Genomic DNA, 18,467 nt, shown 5'->3' on the forward strand with positions numbered 1-18,467 from the left:
GTTGCCCGGAAAGCAAACAGTACCGTGACCAGAGCCCATGGGTCACAGCAACCCCTGCTTCAAGTGATTGGGGCCAGACCAGACAAGACCTTATGCCGTAGGGGGCAATCATCGTCAGCACAATCAAAACAAACCCACGAGATTTCTGGGATAACGACCGGGGTTTCGGTCAGGCCATCTAGCATTCTCACCACGTTGAACTTTGTGGAACTGGGATATCGCTGACGCCAGATGCATCTGAACAGGTGTGACCAGACCGGCCAGCTCATCCCGGGACGCAGTACGTCCGTCGCCAGGGGCTGCGGCGGCTGACGTAGGCCGACTGAAGGAGAAAATGAAGACACATGCTGATCATTGCATATTACGTGACTGCCTGGACCCAATTCGCAAACTTGCTTCGCAAAGGGCCACACTGCCAAGGATCGATTACATACATACAGCTCGTCTGCGCCTCCCAATCGTCTAGAATACGACCTCGATGGCGGGAGCGATCGCTCCCATGGTCAGGAGAATATTGCGATGTCGCACCTTGCGGGTATAGCTCTCCACCTTGCCTGGCCGTCTTCAGAGTCAGGACTAGTGTTCGCCGTTCGGAGGCGGCCTCGGTGAAAATACCCTGACCTGCCTATATCCTGCATGATGGTATTGAAAGTGGACAACATCGCCGGGTAGGCGAAGAAGCAGGTTGGTCCTGCATAACGGCCCATGGAGATGCTCAGAGCTGATTGTCGTTGTTTGCCCCGGCCTGGCCATCTTCTCTGTGAGTATATCGCCGGTTTCCTGGGAGCCGCGCCGCCACTAATCAGAGTGCAGAGAGCGTAGTCGGTTGACATTTTGCCTAGGCCTGTACATATCTGACACGTACATACCTGGCCCGGTCCCGGTCCTGGTTTCGACGAGAAACGCGATGGGAAAGATTCGGAGCTAACGAGGTGCGTCAATTTTCTGACATGGGGTGGGTGTCTGAGTTGCGGGGGCCCCCTGGAAACTCATCAGCCAAGACGGAGCAGCCTCCGACCAATACGATAAAAAGTCCGCTATGCATTAGCCCTTACTGGATCGGTAGTACAGTGCAAGTAAGGTTTAGCAAGAAATGAGAAATGAGAAATGAGAAATGAGAAATGAGAAATGACATACGGCCAGGGAGGTGGGGAGAGGTTCCTGTTTCCTATCGCTGCAAGTTCTCTCGCTGAATGTGAATGTGAATAGAATGCATCGACTATGTTTTGCGCAGGAACTGCAGGGGGGGGCTGTGCGGAAAAGCACCTCGGGTCGGAAGAACGGTATCAAATCAACAGGACTATACGCACACAAAGACTGGCACGCCCTGCTATTCGGCCGCTTAGCCTAAGCCGGCTCACAGACACGCCTGGCCATGCAGGCTAGAGTCCAAAGAGATAAGGCGGGACGGAGCTGGTTACCGGTGATGGGGTCCATGGCCGTTACCGATGGTTTTCTGTGAAAGCCGCCGAAGCCAGCCAGCCCGCCCAAATCCTACCGCCACTAGCCGCTTGGATTCTGCTAATGATAGGAGAAGAACATGCTTGCTAGCGGCCCTAGATCTTGGCCTATTCGCTAGCCGATCCAAACCTTTGGGGTCACGGGCTTTGCCCTCGACACTCAACTGAGTTGGATAGGCTTGTAGGTAGGGCTGTGCTACTCGAAGACCACGCCTAGACTGGGTCGTGTGGACGATGCAGTTGGCAACTCCTTGTATGATGGCATGGACGCAATAGGAAATGGCACCGCTCGTGCTTCCATTGTGAGCCTATAGCAACACGGCACGCGCAAGCTCTACCCAACTTAGACGACTCGGGTGCATATAATGAATACATGTACGGCAAGGGCATCGAATATCAAAGGGCTCCACACCCATAGGCGCTCGGGGGCACTCGCCATCTCCCTTGAGTTGTGATGTTGTTATTGACATGGCAGGAAGGGGGACCGAAGGAACCGAACCTCGCGCTCTGAGCTTCGCGCCTCCCGTGTCCAGAACTCTCCAAGGCACCGTGGCGCCCCGAGACGCGCCTCAGCGCCGGCTGCTTGCCGACACTAATTTGTCGTCTCTATGGCTGAAACACTTCTAGAAAACTTCCTATTCAGCCTGCCCCGATGCCCGCCTTCCAAAAGCGAGGCGACAGGAGACCTGCATCAGTGCTTGCTATGTTACCGGGGATTGTTTCAACCTTGCAGTGCAGATTGTGCTTTGCTTGCTGAATTGCTTGCACGCAGGATTCCAGTCAACGGACTTCTCCCATTTTATCTCTCTGTATCCCGTCCTCGCCAGCTCTAGATGATTGTAGCCGTGTCCTTGTCCTGTTGCTGCAAGGGAACTCGGCGGCATACGTGTACACCACTTCGCATGCATGCTCTAGGTTAATAAGTGCGTAGCTACAGTTGGGATTTCCTGGGCTGACTGTGACCCCCAATACTTGGAACTTTCGACAGGGGTCCTAGGATAAAAGCGTATGCAGAGCTAATGTAGCCTTCGGGATGAGCAACGTATCGGTTTTCTCCGGTTCCTACGACTAATTGGTCCAAATCCAGCCGCCATATCGTCTCGTTGAACACACCCAGCCAGATCGCACGGTATGATAGGGAAAAATCCGCATATACATAGCACACACGTGCACACCGTTGTGGATCGAGGTGATGAATATTCGGCCGATGCTTTTATATACTCTGGAGATCGGGAGAGACCATGCTAGGAGGGAACACAGTGCAACGGCTCCTGCCATGTCTGCAACCTACAAACTTACTGATACATGCTCCTTTTCAGTACATATAGAAGCTGGACTAAATGCAATGAAGCCCGCTTGCGCGGGTCCCGGGTTCCACTCGTGGTCAGATATCGAAGCAATACGAAGAGCTTCTCGAAGCCGTATGCGTATGCCGCTAGCCGTTGCAGCGATTCACGGATTCGACCATCTGTCCAACGCAGATCGTCGTATTGACGGCCCTTCGCATGTGCAGTGCATCGTTCCCGCGGCTCCGCGCTTGAGGCGCATCACATACTCGTAGCATTGGAGCACGACCAAGTTAGCGGGTGTTGCGGCGAGACAACGGACACTAAGTCATCCAACGATGCCGCAGGGAGCCGTTCCATCCTTTTCAAAGACGAACTCATGCGTAGCTCTCGCCTGCGCAGGGAGCATCTCGAGAAGTCCCAGGAACCAGATAAGTCAAAGGGGGTCACAATATGACGGGACGGGCTGCTGTGAAATCAATGCACACGACACGACAGGACGGCCATGCCCACTTGAACAGGCTTTCTGACGAGCCAGCTTATTTGTTGTGATTGAAGCACCAAATGCGGCCAATGAGCCTTCTCCTGCGTGTCATTTCCCGCGCCGCCGCTCTCGCGCCAACCCCTTCCTCATCGCCTCCGCTTAGCATGGGCAGCACACTCAAGTAATGGCAAGTCTGATAAGCCAAAGCAGCAAAGGGAAGGGGGTTCCTAACGGAGCCTGTGGAACCGAGTTGGCCCGTTGGGATCAGTCCGATTGCCGAATCTCTGGAATGCTGCGGGAGGGAAAGAGATCGGCCCCGCAACCCACTCCAGGGGCCTGAGACACGGGCGACACCCTTTTGGAGTCTATCCCCGACGGCAGAGAGAAAGAGGGTCGTATGGGTTGGAGATGGCACACCTAACACCCCGCGACGAATCCCTTAACAGAGCCGTGATATGGGCGGAGATGCCACCGTCAACCAATGCAGTATGGCTGGCACCGACTTTTTCTTTTCTGTCTCTTTTCTTTCCACTTCTCCTTCTTCTTCTGCACCCAGCAGGGAATGGGAAGGGATGCCCCATGCGGTGCATCGCTTAAGGCGCAGTGGCATTGTCTGCTGCACCGAAATGCGGAGAGGCATGTGCGTGCTACTGCCAATTATCAGGTGGCATCCTCGGCTGCTATGCAATGTGCAATTGTCGCAGGCACATATCGATCGATAGGTCACGTTTCACACCCGCTGGAGGGTCTACGCAGCAGAAGACAGAGTGTAGAGCGCAGAGCGCATGGAGAGGGGAGAGGGGGAGAGAAACCCAATGATCGTCGTCCCAAGACCCTATCTAGAGCTGGCGCACAGCACAAAGCATGGCATGGAGGCCTGTGCAACGGTAAATGGGAAGAAGAGAGAAAGAATAAAAAGAAAAGAAGAAGAGGCAAAGACGCAGGTCGACTGTGTGACGGAAAAGATCACTAGGCACAAGCCTTTTCAACCGATTGGCATCGGGTGGCCTGGAAGAGTTGATGAAGGGGCATGAAAGCTGGATAAACACGGTTCCCTGTAACGGCTTGTGTCCATGCGACTGCAGGCCATGCTTTGGGTCAACTGGCGGCTGGTAGCTGGTTCGGTATTTCGAACAGGGCATGCTTTCGATAAGTTACACACACTCGAGGCCGAGACACCATGCTTCTCGCGTGCGGAGGTGTCACCCAGCTACAGCAGCTGTACGCAACCTACATATTCCCTGGTGTTGAGTTGATGCTACCGTGATTAATAAGACGAGACACACGAAACACACACACCTTACCTTGAATAGCTCGCGAACCCATGCAGTGCAACGGCCGGGCATGTCTGGGCTGTCAAAGGGCTGGGTCCAGTAAAACAAGTTCAACGGTCGTCTCGCCTCTTCGCTTGCCTCGGAGCAGGGGACTATCCCGATTCGCGTAGACAATGTAGTTTAACTTTGGGAAATCCCTGGATTCCCAATCCTTCTCGGCCTGCTTCCTGTTTTCAATCTAGAAAGATGCCGGTTCCGAACCGCTACCGCTACCGCTACCGCTACCGTCGACGTCCAAGTACCAGTACCAGTGCTAGTACTGCATGCTTCTACCCAGTGCTGCTCGGCCGCATGAAATATGGAAAGAGCAGGTTGCGGTTGCATGGCAGAGACACAAAGGGAACTGGAACGGGCTCTGGTGCTGCTGGGCTCTGGGCTTTACCTGAACTTGGACCTGAAGCTGCACCTGAAGCCACTTGGGAAGAGCACTACCTAAAAAGCAACGGGGCCGGGTTAGGAAGCAGCTCCCTCCAATCACTGACTCGCGACTTATTCATGTACTCTACTTGGGTTCGCCTGGCATGAATCATCCCCAGAGACTTGCCGAGGCGAATCCCAATTCGATTGGCACTTTCGGGGCGCAACTAGGCGCAACGTCTGTTCGCGGCCATAGGCATCGCCATGCGGGATTCCCCGCTTCTTCACGTCTGTACTAATTGACATGTACGTACATACAGTACATACGTTGCATCATCCATGCTGCCCGGGCAGTATGCACACTCTTCTGGACCTTGAGATCCATTAGACTGTCTGTCTACAACTACTAGGGGGAGCACCAGTCCTATTTCCTATCTGGATTATTCATCTCGACCCGTTTCAGAAAAAAAGAAATTCGCAGCAGCCAACCAATGAACAAATGGGCTTCCACGACTCGCGACAAATAACCATCGTTTCTCCATATTTCCCGTTGACAATTGACAGGGCAAGCAGGTTACATAGCAGTCCCAGGTGCCAGGCCTCCCGTCGCTACCAGCAGCAGCAAACAGGCACGTAGGGAAACGGTCTGGCACCCCATGTGCTTGACAAGGTAGCATTTGTTTGGAAAGTAGCGTCGGCATCAATCATCCCTGGCGAGCGACAGGAAGAAAAAAAGAAAGGCATACTCCTTGCATGGGGCAGGCCAAGAGGCATGGTCAAGGTCTCCAACGCTCCCCTGCTGGCCTGCTGACAAGCATCGGACTGGGCCGCATCCTCCGAGGCTGGTAGCTAGGTAGCTGGTAGATGGCCACAACCTGCTGCTCGGGCCTGGCGAGTCATGCATCGATGGCCTGCCGATCCATCTCCTTCCGCAGCCCACAGTCAGCCTGTACAGTATCAAGTCTGAGGCCTGAATGTGCTTCCTCCACTCGTCGTCAGACCTGGGTTACCACCTCCAGCTGACGGGCGCATTTCTTATTCGCTCCTGTTTCTTGGCGGCCCTCTTCGACATGCTGGCCGACGAATGCGGGTTGCCTCCTGCCTCCTGTCCCAACCACGACCTCGTTCTCAACCTGCGAGTATGCGTGGTTTTCGTGTCTTCGCCTTTGATCGACATAAGCTTGCAGGGTATGTCGTTATCGAAGGCATGCTACATAACCTTTCCATCACACCCCTCTCCCCTACTCTTCCTCGGACTGCCCGCTGTCTCGGATCCGGAGCCGAAATGTGCCCAAGATCAGCGGCCTCTCGGTACTGGCCTCCCTAATTTCGCCTCAACACCCTGAACCTTATCCCTGCCAAACGTTAATCCCATGCCAATCGTTTTCCCTTCCAGCTTCCTTTCCTTCTTCTCTCTTTCCTCCACCGTCCGCCCCCGTCCTAGCTGACGATATATCTGCCGCCGTTATTGACGACGATCCTTTCAGGATCTTTCTTTCTACCTGTACAAGCCGCTCCGTTCTAGCGTGAAAAGGGTTCTCTCTTCGGCGATCTGATTACTGCGTTTGGCTCTACGGGTGTCGCCGAGGAGCTCCTGTGTCTTTTTTTTGGTGATTTTTTTTTTTTTTTCGCGAGATCAGCACCCACCCCTAGCTACTGCCTTCTCTTGTGACCTATATTGGCCGCCTCCCGCTTCGGGCCTTGTCCGCTGCTCATCGGCGATTAGTAGGGTTCTCCTCCATTCCCACTTGTCGAGAAGCTAGGAAGAAGCGGCTGGTTAAAGTTCGGCCGTCACAATAGTGGTCGCCGGCAGAGTTGGCCTACACTGTTTCACGATGGTAAGGTCCACCGCCAAGATGTTAATCTTGTGCAAGAGATTGAGAGTGGACAGCTATGATAGTAAACACGAAACAGTCAAATATAGTATTATTGCGTCGTGAAGCACGAGGTCTGTAAGTGACAGAGGTTTGTAGCAGCTGTATACTCTTGGAATCATTTTTCTCAGCGCGTAAGAACGAGTAGGTCCGACTAGGAATATGGAGAGTGAACTAGTACCGTAAAGAGGTGCCCGCCTCTCTAGGGGCGGAAAGCGGTCTTTCGTGTAACCCCTCACCACCAAAGAAGTATCGCCAAACCAAGAGTAATATGTGCCAAACCGCCCTCCACCCCTTTCTCGAGGCCCTGCCGAAATGTGAGCACCACATGCACATCGAGGGCTCCCTCGAGCCCGAGCTCCTCTTCGAGCTCGCGGCCAAGAACGGCATCGCCCTGCCCGCACCCTCCGCGGGCGAGGGCGGCGACCCGGCCTACGCGTCCATCGACGCACTGCGCAAGCGCTACGAGGCCTTTACGGGCCTCGACGACTTCCTGGGGTATTACTACATTGCCATGTCCGCGCTCGTTGACGCCGCGGACTTTGAGCGTCTGGGCCTCGCCTACTTTCGCAAGGCTGCTGCGCAGAATGTCCGCCACGCCGAGGTCTTCTTCGACCCCCAGGCCCACTCGGTCCGCGGGGTGAAGCTGAGCACCGTTGTTGAGGGACTCCAGGCTGCCCGGGAGCGCGCGGAGCGCGAGCTGGGGATTACGTCGGTCCTCATCATGTGCGTGCTGCGGCATTTGCCCCCGCCGAGGGTGTAGCTCTCTTTGAGGAGGCGCGCGATGCCGGGTACTTCAGCGGCAGTAGCATCAGCAGCGACGACAAAGGGGGCAAGGGGGGCCAGAGGAGAAGAAGAAAGAGCCAGTGCTGGGCGGTATCGGCCTGGACTCGTCCGAGAAGCCGTTCCCGCCCGCGCTGTGGACGGAGCTGTACGGCGCGGCGAAGGCGGCGGGGGTGCGCCGCACCGCGCACGCGGGCGAGGAGGGGCCGGCGCAGTACATCGTGGACTCGCTGGACATGCTCGACGCGCAGCGCATCGACCACGGCCTGCGCTCCGTGCTGGCGGGGGACGAGCGCGTGACGGAGGCGCTGCTCGAGCGGCTCGTCGAGCAGAAGATCATGCTGACGCTGTGCCCCTGTCCAACGTGCGGCTTCGGTGTCTCGAGTCCGTCCGGGACTTCCCCCTGCGCAAGCTGCTGGATCGCGGGGTGCGCTTCAGTATCAACAGTGACGATCCAGCGTACTTTGGCGGATACATCCTCGAGAACTACTGCGCGCTGCAAGACGCTTTCGGCCTGAGCGTACGCGAGTGGGAGTCCATTGCTAAGGGGGCTGTCATGGGGAGCTGGTGCTCCGACCGCAGGAAGGCTGAGATTTTTATGGAAATTGAGGCTGTGGCTGGGGAGTGGTCGGTGGGATTGGGAGACCAGTGAAAAAGATGTCCGAGAAAATAAATATAAAATCTCCACATGAAAGCGGTAGACCAGCCGTATAAAAGCCCAATTCATCGACAATGACTACTTAGACTTGCTCATACAGTGGGTGGTTTCGCTAACGAGTGGCCTTGGTCATAACCAAGATAGGGTCAACAGTGTCCGGCAGAACAGATACGAATACAACGTTAAGCCGCGGGGTCTTCATGTAAGCCATGCATGACTGGGTGACGCCTCGAGGGTCCGGCACGACGTTCTGTGTTTATCATGTAAACAATGGCTCTAAAGCCCTCTGGGCAGAAGCATATAGCAAAATCACATTCACGAGCTCAGGCATATGCGAGAAGTGTGTAAGGCATATCTCATCTGATTCATACAGCTATAGCTATGCGCTTAACTAATCTGAATAAAACCACACCAATTCGATTTCAGTAACGCGCCACGTTCAATCATCATCGTCGCCTGTCCCAGTAAGAGGTCCAGCCAGGCCCTGCATTCGGCGGCCGAGCAGATCGTCTGAACTATTCAGCTTCACGATACTTTTAGACTTCTCGAACCTGGCCTTCCCTCGCTTCTTCTTGGGCGTGCTTCCATTTACGCCTCCGTTACTACTCCCTTGTTCTCCATTGATCTTGATGGACGGGCTGGCAGGCGTCCCACCCTCCTTATTGTTGTTCTTGTCGTCGCTGACGGTCCGGCTGCGCATCCTTGTCATACTGATCTCGAGGGGTTTGTCCTCGTCGCCGCTGGACTCCACTCGGTGGTGATGCCGATTCGACCTGGTGGCCTGGTCTTGTTGCTTCTCGCGAGTCTCAGCCGCGTTGAGCAGGTCCACGGCCCACTTCGCGCATCGATCGATGAGTTTCCAGGCGGGCGGGTAAAGTGTCGGGAATTGGATGAAACCGTGGCTAATGCCCGGAATCAGTACCACCTCCGCCACGTCCTTCTCGTCGAAGTCGGATATGTCGTGGAAACTGCCCAGCCCCTGAGAGGCGCGCTGCGAATGGAAGGCCTGTTTCACCTTGCGCAGGCGCCCCGCGAAGATCACCGTGTCATCGACCAAGGGGTCCCGTTCACCGGTAAGAAAGTGCGTCTTGGGAAACCTTTGCAGGAGGACATCTGGTGCCAATATTGGCGACAGTAAATACTCTTGGGAGAAGTCCGGGCGGTTATGAGGACCGACGTAGAGAATAATCATGGCACGCATCATCTCTGGCGTCAGTACGCGGTCGTTGAAATAAGAAATCATGGAAGCCATTGCAAGCCGAGTGCGCAAAGGCTGCGGTCTATACGACTTGGAGATGCTCTCGCGTCTTCCAGGAGCTGGCGCGGCCGGAGGAAGCTTGGTCCAGTCTCTCGGGTTGGCATGAGAGTACTCAGGATGAGGACTTTGCATGCCATCCGGGTCGCCTGCCCCAAATTGCTGAAGCGCCTTTGAGCTATCGAGTTGTGCAGGTGTATCGTCCTCATCCTCGGATTGGTGTGGCGTCCCCACCAGGTCTGTGTATTGCGTGCTTTTCCGTCGAAGGTAATCCTTATTCGTCGACCGCATCCTTCTATCCTTGACCAAAGACATTTGCTCGTCTGACATCCAATTACCAATGTTCATATCAAGGCCTGGGTAAATCAGCACGAGACCGTCGGGGATCGGCAGTTCGGTAGGGCTGATGGTGGGATGCTTTTTCGTCACTATAGTCTCGATGACCATAAGTGTCATAGCTGTCGCAAGATTGCCTCCGGCACTGTCGCCAGTCACGACGATTTTAGGGATGTGCCGACCAGACATCCCAAGGCATCTACCTCTGCTTTTGACGATGGTAGTGTAGACGTCGAAACATTCGTTTAAGGCGAAAGGATAAGGGAACTCCGGCGCTTTCCTGTAGTCCAAACTCAAGACCGGCAGCCCAGTCTTACCAGCCCACGAGAATAGCTTGTCGTCGTTGGTGCGCGGGTCCATGGCAACGAACCCTCCACCAGGGATATCCAGAATCATTTTGTTGATGTGCTCCAAGTCCGCCACAGGGCCATCGTAGTACAGCCATCCTGAGACCGGCTCTTTGTAATCGCTTGTACTCGGCCTGGGTATGCGGATCGCTCTTGGGGGATATCGAGTGAAACGAGGTCGCACCAAGTTCTGGAAAAAGTTGAGGTACGGTGTCGTTGATTTGTTCCAGCTGACCCGGAGATGTTCGACAGTGAGCAAGGACCGGACCTTCCGGACCTTTTCGTCGCCCCGCTCGGCGGCGAACAAATAAAACACGGTGAAAACCAAGCTGGATATGTCCCGCAGCCATTTGCTCTTGATCTTCATGGCTGTCCAGAAGCCGGCGTCCAAGGCCGTCATGACCCAGGTTGCACGGAAATAAGCAGCGTCGTACATATTGGCCATTGGTTCGGGACTAGCAAGGCCGACAAGGGTACTGAAATTTCGAGCCGCATACAGATACATCATGGTTAAGACGACGGTCTGCCACGCTGAGAATGACTTGGAGGACAACTTCGACATCAGGCGAATGATAGGAGGGCCATGGCGAGGGCCCCTACATGTTGTTAGTACAACGGTCGTCCTTCTAGAACCAGAAGAGCCTTACCGGTAGAGGTACAAAGACCAGAAAGCCAATACGCCCAAGACTTGAAGCCTTCGCGACTTGACGGATGGCCTACCCAGTACATGGTCTATCATGTTGAGATGTGGTGCAAGAGTCGCATGGAGAGGGCAAGAGTGAAAATGGACAGTGATAATAAGAGAGCGACTCTTGACCGGAGTTTCCGAGATGGATTGAAAAGCAAAGTTCGGGAGTATTTAGGGGTAAAGTACAATGCGGCCGGGCAATCTCAGCGCATCGTGTCTCCAGCGGCGCGACACCCGAGTCAGACGGAAGCTGACAAGATGACGACTGATGGATGCAATGACGGTTGAGACACTCGCGGAGAATGGAAATAGCAATACATTCATATATATCAAGACGGGGATTCGGAACTAGAAGAGGGCGGCCGAGGATACGAAAAGAAATGGCATATTATTGTCGTCGGCTTCGAGGCGCAACTATGGCCATCTCCGGAGAAGCACATGAACTTCCAAGCTGGACGTACAGCGTGACCAGAGGAAGTAGGAATGGATGCCGTGAGTGGCCGCTCGCTAGGAGCCATGGTGACGGGCTATGGCAGTTTGGTGGTCAAGGTACGCTTGCGGCTGACATGTGAAAGTGGAATGCTGCGGTGCGCGCTGGAGCTTGTCTTTGTCTTGGACTTCCCCCACGTTTCCACATGACAAAACGCCCCCAACTCCTCCTGCCTCCCGTCGCTCTGGAATGGAGGTGGAGCAGGGCCCTGGAGAGGCGCCTAGGCTGACGAAACAGTGCTGGAATACTAAAGTGCTCCGACGGCCGACAGCCCAGCGCGGCCGAGGGAGTCAGCGCCAACCTGCCCGATTCGCTGCCACGTAAACTCTGCACGTTTGGCAACTCTCCTGCCAAAGCGCCATTGCGTCATGGGGTGCCTGGAGAGTTTGCGACAAACAAAGGTCGGTCAGTGGTCAAACCCGGTCAGTGGTCAAACCGCGAGTCATGTTGGCTGCCCCGAAAGAACCAGGTGCCAGGAGCCGAAAGCGTAGTTAGAGTCTCTTTTTGTGTTGGTAGCTGGAACCGTCGAATTGGCTTGTAGAAGCACCACCAACGAGCAAATCGTCGAGGTCATCACGGTCAGCTGTTGACTAGGCCACTCGTCCATTGTGTGCGTCGTCCATAGTAAACAAGCAGCTGGGATGGCGATGCCAGCAATCACTAGCACCTTACTTATTTATGCCTTGTTGCCATGAGTGTGTCATGAGCCGATGCCGGAGCCGTTGGGTGTCGGGCGGGCCAGTCGATTTGGCTTATCGATAAGTTCCAGTCATGCGAAATTGGCGACATTTCTTTGCAATCCCAACAAGTGCAAGCCAGGACGACGTTCGATTTCCCTCGCAGTCTTCACCGTCAATTTTTCCTCAATGGCTTTCCGACTGCCTGCGCGAAGGCTCGCCGCCGCCGCGGGTCGACGCTACTTGTCGTCGTCGTCCCGGGCCGCAGCGGGCTCCAATCTTTCGCAAAATGCCAAACAAGCCATTGCTCATGAGGCTTCCGTACCGAACCCCGACCCCGCGGAGGACTCTGCGAGCGCCGCCATGATCAACGAGCATGCCAAGTATATGCTGGCTACCTATGCTCGCCCGCCGCCGGTGTTTGTGCGGGGAGAAGGGTCGTACTTGTATGACCTAGAGAACCGGAAATACCTGGACTTCACTTCGGGCATTGCGGTCAATTCGCTCGGTCACTGCGACCCGGGCGTTTGGAATGTCATTGCTGACCAGGTCAGTATCTAACGCCTTTTACCTTTCGAAATTGGGGTTTGCGGACCCTTCTGGTCCATACAGCACCCAAACCCAAGAGGCAGTATTTGGTGGGTGGAGGCTTACACTCACTAGGCCAAGACATTGATGCACGCGTCGAACCTTTACTACAACCCCTGGACCGGGGCTTTATCGCAACTATTGGTCGAGAAGACCCTCGAGTCCGGAGCGATGCATGATGCGGCGACTGTCTTTATCTGCAATTCTGGGTCCGAAGCCAACGAAGCCGCCATCAAGTTTTCGCGCAAGGTTGGCAAGGTGCTGGATCCCTCGGGATCCAAGCATGAGTTTGTCTCCTTCCACCAATCCTTCCACGGTCGAACAATGGGAAGCTTGTCCGCTACACCCAACCCCAAGTACCAGGAACCGTTTGCGCCTATGCTGCCCGGCTTCAAGTACGGAACATACAATGACATTGCTGGTATAAACGAGCTGGTGACGGAGAAGACGTGCGGTGTGCTTATCGAGCCCATCCAGGGCGAAGGAGGTGTCAATGTCGCAAGCGATGACTTCCTGATCGCCCTTGCGAAGCGCTGTCGCGAGGTTGGCGCTGTTCTCGCCTATGATGAGATCCAATGTGGCATGTCCCGCACAGGTTCTTTCTGGGCTCACAGCCATCTGCCCAAGGAGGCGCACCCAGACATCATCACAACTGCCAAGGCGCTTGGTAACGGCTTCCCGATCGGTGCCACCATCGTGAACAACACAGTGAGCGAAAAGATCAAGATTGGCGACCACGGCACGACCTTTGGCGGGAATCCGATGGCCTGCCGTTTAGGCCATTACGTAGTATCTCGGCTGGCGGACCCTACCCTGCAAAAGGAGGTCGTCGAAAAGTCCAAGGTTTTCAGTGATAGGTTCGACAAGCTGCGACAACGCTTCCCGGAACTGATTACTGAAGTCAGGGGCAAGGGCTTGATCCTGGGTCTCCAGATGACGCAAGACCCGACACCCATTATCAAGGCTGCTCGAGAGCGAGGGCTCCTGGTGATCACCTGCGGAACAAACACCCTCCGGTTCGTGCCACCTCTGACCATCACTGTTGAAGAAATAGAAAGTGGCCTAGACATTCTGGAAGAAGCTATCGCGGCTGCTATGTAGAAGAAACAGTAAAATCTTAGCGTTGATTTCGCTTGTTGCTCAACCAGAGCGCCCGTGCCGGGATTTTTGTGTTCACGTTTGAGAATGCTATCATGGATCCACCTTGATGATGTCTGATTCTTTCCCATCTACACTCTCACGAGAGGCAATTCGGTTTCGCAGTCATCGGCTTCGCGGAAATGCCGAGGGAATTCATACTGATATACTCATGGTGTCTCGAAAACGCTAACGAAATATAACTATTTCCAAATTTGGAACCAGGCAACGCTCAAGTCGCTCTTGCAGAATCGAATCGAAATAAAACATGTCTGCACCTACGTGGTTTACAGCCCAGCAGCGAACTGAGCAGCCGTGTTGGCATCCTGGCCGTAGGTCAGATGGGGCTGCAGGATGAGACTGCCGCCAGCGCAGATGTTATCTCCGGCATGGCAGATCACCTTAGTCTTGCTAACACCCTGGACGGCTTGGCCGTTGTCTGATTGGTGTATATGATCAGCGTCAGAAAACAACAACGATGTGGCTCATCAGAGGGGAAGGGGAGAGGACTTACCAGGGTCGCCGAAGATGACGGCACCTGCTACTTTGCTGGCTGTAGCAGCGGGGAGCTGTTTCGCAGCGTTGTGGACTAGCTGGCCTCCCTGGGAGTATCCAGACATGATGACCTTAGTGTTCGGGCACTTCGTCATGGCCTGCTGTACCAGTTGCGCCCTGTTTATTTCGACTGCGGTCAGAACAGACTCTTTTTGTAGGAGAGCGAGAAGCGCATTGAGGATGGGAGGGCTCACATCTTGGCACTTCCGTTCTTATCGCCTCCGGCAAGGAAACCGGGGATGTCGGCGGGGTAATCAACGCCCTGGACCGCGAGATCGCCGTTGACCATCTTGGACAGGGCCTGGAAGAAAGGCGGGCCGGCGATGGAGCCGACGTTACCGCTCTCCGTTGTACCGCGGGCAAATATCACCGTCGTGCCCTTGCAGGCTCCGGAGAGCCCATTCTGCGACGTGCTACCCAAGCTCTGGCGTTTGTCGACGGGGGACGCCGCGGAGAAGCCGACCAGGGCCATTAGGGCGGTTGCGGTGAAGAAATGCATCCTGGGGGATAGAGAGGGTGTGGAAATAACGATGATAGACTTATACAGCGAAAGATTAGAAATGAACTTGTATCTTCGTCTAGAAGTCTCCAGGAGGTTCGAATGCGGAGTTGGCTGGCTGCTGGTGGAATGTCATTACGATTGAAGGTGGTCGGCCGCCAACTTTATAGACATTATGGTGGTGCCGATATGATATCAAGTGCGTCTGAAGTTCGTCCCATCCACCTGAAATATGGCCATCGCAAACGGTGAACTAACTACCTGGGTGGGCAAATTGATTGCTCGCGGCGGAGAGCCCCTCCCTCTTCCCCCTTTGCTAGTAGATGCTCGCGACACCAGCTGAAAGAAGCGAATTACAGCGCGGGTTCCCAGGACCGGCCCAAGTCGTTTCCAGAAGTGGTTTCGAGTTGAGAAGCCATTCCGCGCCACTGCTATGAAAGCCTATAGTGTCGGATACCGGCTCATGGTCCGTAAGGGCGCAGGTCAAAACCACGTGTGCTCCGTCCAGTGTATGTACAGAAGGAGCCTCTATTACGAAAATCCAAGAGATGCGATTGGCTGACGGCAATTGCTATACCAAGTAATGGGAACAGCGCCATTCGGTTTCAGACCAGATGAAACGTGGAAAGACGACTACGGGTTGACTAACGAAAAAGAAAGCGAGCGTCAGATTGGGCAATTTTCTCGAAACGGCCTTAGAGCAAGACTAGGAGGTTAGTTAGATCAGCGCCACAAACTCCAGACGGCGGCTTCGTCCAGCCGGAGGTAGGGATTAGGTGTTTACATGTTGTCTTACATATTGTCTCTGTCTGGCGGTTCGCGGCAGGAGCCAGATTGGGAAAGCCCCTATCTTCGAGTTATTTATTCCAAGTCGCAATCAGAGATTACCCGGCAATGTTGCCTTAATATGTACGGCTGACGTCCGATTTAACCATACGTGTCGCACATGGGCGTGGTCGTCCGACATCTATGTTGCATCCAGCACACTGCAGCTGCGGGTTTCGGCTACTGATGGCTGGTCGGTAGTTGTAGTCCGGCCCCCTCATCGGGGCAGCCCAGGCATCGGATGCGCGATGTTACCAAGAGTATACGCAGGTCTGTTAGCCGGCCAATCGAGACCACCGTTGTGAATTTATCCCACGCCAACCGCATGGCTCGGCTTCGTCTTGCACCACCCTGGCGTACAGGCAAGGGTGGGGTCACTGGTTGGGGGAGACGGGGAACTACTATAAAGAAGGACTATCTATCTACCTCATATACCGCGTTGCGATTTGTGCCTTTGCTGCAAGGACCACTCGGTCAATGTTCCTCTGATTCCTGTTGACCATGCTGTCCCGTCTAGTTGGAGCCTTGGTGCTCTCCGCAGCGGCCGTGGTAGGTCAAAACTCGTCTGCCAGCTACGACTACATTGTCGTGGGCTCAGGAGCGGCGGGTGCGCCGTTGGCAGCCAACCTGGCCCGCGGTGGCCACTCGGTCCTGCTGTTAGAGGCTGGAGACGACCAGGCAAACAACCCGAATATCTCTGCGCTAGCCAACTTCAATCTCGCCACCAATGATGAGAAGACGAGATGGGATTTTTGGACCAAACATTCCGACGACCCGGAACGCGAACGCAAGTACTTGCATATGGTCTGGAGAAAGACAGACGGCAGTTTCTACGTGGGTGTCGATCCACCCGAGGGCGCCAAGCAGCTGGGCATCTGGTATCCCCGCGCAGGAACTCTAGGCGGATGTGCTATGCACAACGTAAGAAGCCATGGCCCAACACTGGGCACCTATCTACTCAGTGAAGACAGACAGACCCTGACCGTGGATTAGGCTGGCGTATGTGCTTTACCTGCCGATGCCGACTGGGACATCATCGCCAACAAGACGGGCGACAAGAGCTGGTCGGCCGAAAACATGCGCCAGTATTGGACCAAAATGGAAAAGAACGAATACCTGCCTACGGGGACCCCTGGACACGGCTTTGATGGCTGGCTGAGCACCACCATCGGCGATACTGCCTGGGCGACTAGCAACGGCGACCTCAGCATCATGGCCCAGCAATTGGTCGAGGCCACGGGAGGCAATCGCACCGATCTTGCTGCCTTGGCCCGAAAAGACATGAATGCACTGGATCCAGACCGGGACCAGGACACAGGCGTCTTTAGTCTCGCCTCCCATGGCGACAAGCAGGGCAGGCGCACGGGATCCAACACGTACCTCAAAGCTACCCTTGCCGACTCAGCCAAATACCCCCTGACCATACAGCTCGAGACCCTCGTGACAAAGGTGCTTTTTGACGAGAAGGCCAAAGAGCCAACAGCCGTCGGCGTCGAGTATATGGAAGGCAAGTCCTTGTACTCTGCGGACCCCCGCTACGACCCCAAGGTCCGGGGCAAGCCGGGCCGCGCCTACGCTAAGAAGGAAGTCATCCTCTCGGGCGGCGCCTTCAACACGCCCCAGATCCTGAAGCTGAGCGGCGTCGGCCCGGCCGCCGAACTCCAGAAATTCGACATACCCCTGGTCAAGGACCTCCCCGGCGTCGGCGAGCGTGTGGCCGACAACTACGAGAATAACCTGCTCGCGCTGGCGTCCAAGCCGTTCAACACATCTGCGGGCCCCATCTCGGTCATGCTACAGACGCCCTCGGCCGCCAACAACAGCTACGGCCGCAACATCTACGCCTGGTGCAACACGTTCGCCTTTGAGGGATACTGGCCCGGCTACCCCGACGACTATGGTCCGACCGAGTACGAGTGCGCCTTTGTGCACATGAACCCCAAGTCGCAGGCCGGCTCTGTGCGCTTACGCAGCGCGGACCCGCGCGATACGCCCGAGATCAACTTGCGCTTCTACGAGACGGGTGCTGACCAGGATTTGACGGAACAGCTGGAAGCCGTACGTAGCACATCTGAACCCCCTAATTTTACACCGAGTTGACTTAGATGTGCATTGCTAACAACGCGCCGTCTGGCCCCTCCAATAGATCAAGACGTTCCGCAAGGCCTTCGACTCGGCGCCGGAGCCCATCACCCCCTTCAAGGAGCTGCACCCCTGCCCGAGCACCGGAAAGGAGGAGTGCACCGACGCGGCGCAGAAGGAGTACCTCAAGCTGCAGGCCCACAGCCACCACGTCACGTCCGGGTGCGCCATCGGCGGCGACGACGATGCCATGGCGGTCCTTGACTCCAAGTTCCGCGTGCGCGGCGTCCGGAACCTGCGCGTCGTGGATGGGAGTGCGTTCCCCGTCGTGCCCGGCGCGTTCCCCGTGTGTCCTACCATGATGCTAGGGGAGAAGGCGGCGGAAGATATTTTGGCGGCGGCTTGAAAGGGGAAAGGGGGAAATGGAACGAATGGAACGAATGGAGGAATGGCAAATACTACGAGACGGATGAAAAATGTTTGAAGTTATTCCTTTCTTAGTGGAAACAAATGCTTGAGTAAAGGGTTAGTAGCGCTGTGTCGAAAACCCGCGCCTATCAATATACCGAACGGTTATTACCAGCATGGTTGTGGGTGCCTGTTTAGGAAAGCTGGTCTTGTATAAAGTGCTTTGATTGGGTAATCAGATGAGACTGGCGTGTATAGGTACTTACATTGACTTATACGTCGTATTCATAAATGTTTCCTGCCTGTAAGACATGCCCACTGTCATGACTTCGTATGCTGGATTA

General features: G+C 55.1%; 5 protein-coding genes across 5 annotated transcripts; 3 read left to right on the forward strand and 2 right to left on the reverse strand.

Moving 5' to 3' along the window:
* Positions 1-7,066: 7,066 nt before the first annotated feature.
* PG998_009418 (adenosine deaminase) lies at positions 7,067-8,230 on the forward strand (the record flags this gene model as incomplete). The annotated part of the gene is made up of 2 exons (XM_066876234.1): positions 7,067-7,521; positions 7,573-8,230. 2 exons carry the CDS (start codon positions 7,067-7,069, stop codon positions 8,228-8,230), a joined length of 1,113 nt encoding a protein of 370 aa, XP_066728390.1.
* A 445-nt stretch (positions 8,231-8,675) lies between these two features.
* PG998_009419 (Hormone-sensitive lipase) lies at positions 8,676-10,913 on the reverse strand (the record flags this gene model as incomplete). The annotated part of the gene is made up of 2 exons (XM_066876235.1): positions 8,676-10,770; positions 10,822-10,913. The coding sequence occupies 2 exons, from the start codon at positions 10,911-10,913 to the stop codon at positions 8,676-8,678; spliced, it is 2,187 nt and encodes a 728-aa protein (XP_066728391.1).
* Positions 10,914-12,218: 1,305 nt separating this feature from the next.
* PG998_009420 (acetylornithine aminotransferase) lies at positions 12,219-13,718 on the forward strand (the record flags this gene model as incomplete). The annotated part of the gene is made up of 2 exons (XM_066876236.1): positions 12,219-12,578; positions 12,693-13,718. 2 exons carry the CDS (start codon positions 12,219-12,221, stop codon positions 13,716-13,718), a joined length of 1,386 nt encoding a protein of 461 aa, XP_066728392.1.
* Positions 13,719-14,041: 323 nt separating this feature from the next.
* On the reverse strand, positions 14,042-14,781 carry PG998_009421 (uncharacterized protein; the record flags this gene model as incomplete). The annotated part of the gene is made up of 3 exons (XM_066876237.1): positions 14,042-14,193; positions 14,269-14,426; positions 14,504-14,781. The coding sequence occupies 3 exons, from the start codon at positions 14,779-14,781 to the stop codon at positions 14,042-14,044; spliced, it is 588 nt and encodes a 195-aa protein (XP_066728393.1).
* Positions 14,782-16,134: 1,353 nt separating this feature from the next.
* Positions 16,135-18,121, forward strand: PG998_009422 (uncharacterized protein; the record flags this gene model as incomplete). Its single annotated transcript, XM_066876238.1, has 3 exons — positions 16,135-16,554; positions 16,627-17,691; positions 17,780-18,121. 3 exons carry the CDS (start codon positions 16,135-16,137, stop codon positions 18,119-18,121), a joined length of 1,827 nt encoding a protein of 608 aa, XP_066728394.1.
* Positions 18,122-18,467: the final 346 nt, after the last annotated feature.

This window comes from Apiospora kogelbergensis, assembly GCF_038363985.1.
Source record: "Apiospora kogelbergensis strain CBS 113332 chromosome Unknown utg000006l_segment0_segment0, whole genome shotgun sequence".
NCBI lineage: Eukaryota > Fungi > Ascomycota > Sordariomycetes > Amphisphaeriales > Apiosporaceae > Apiospora > Apiospora kogelbergensis.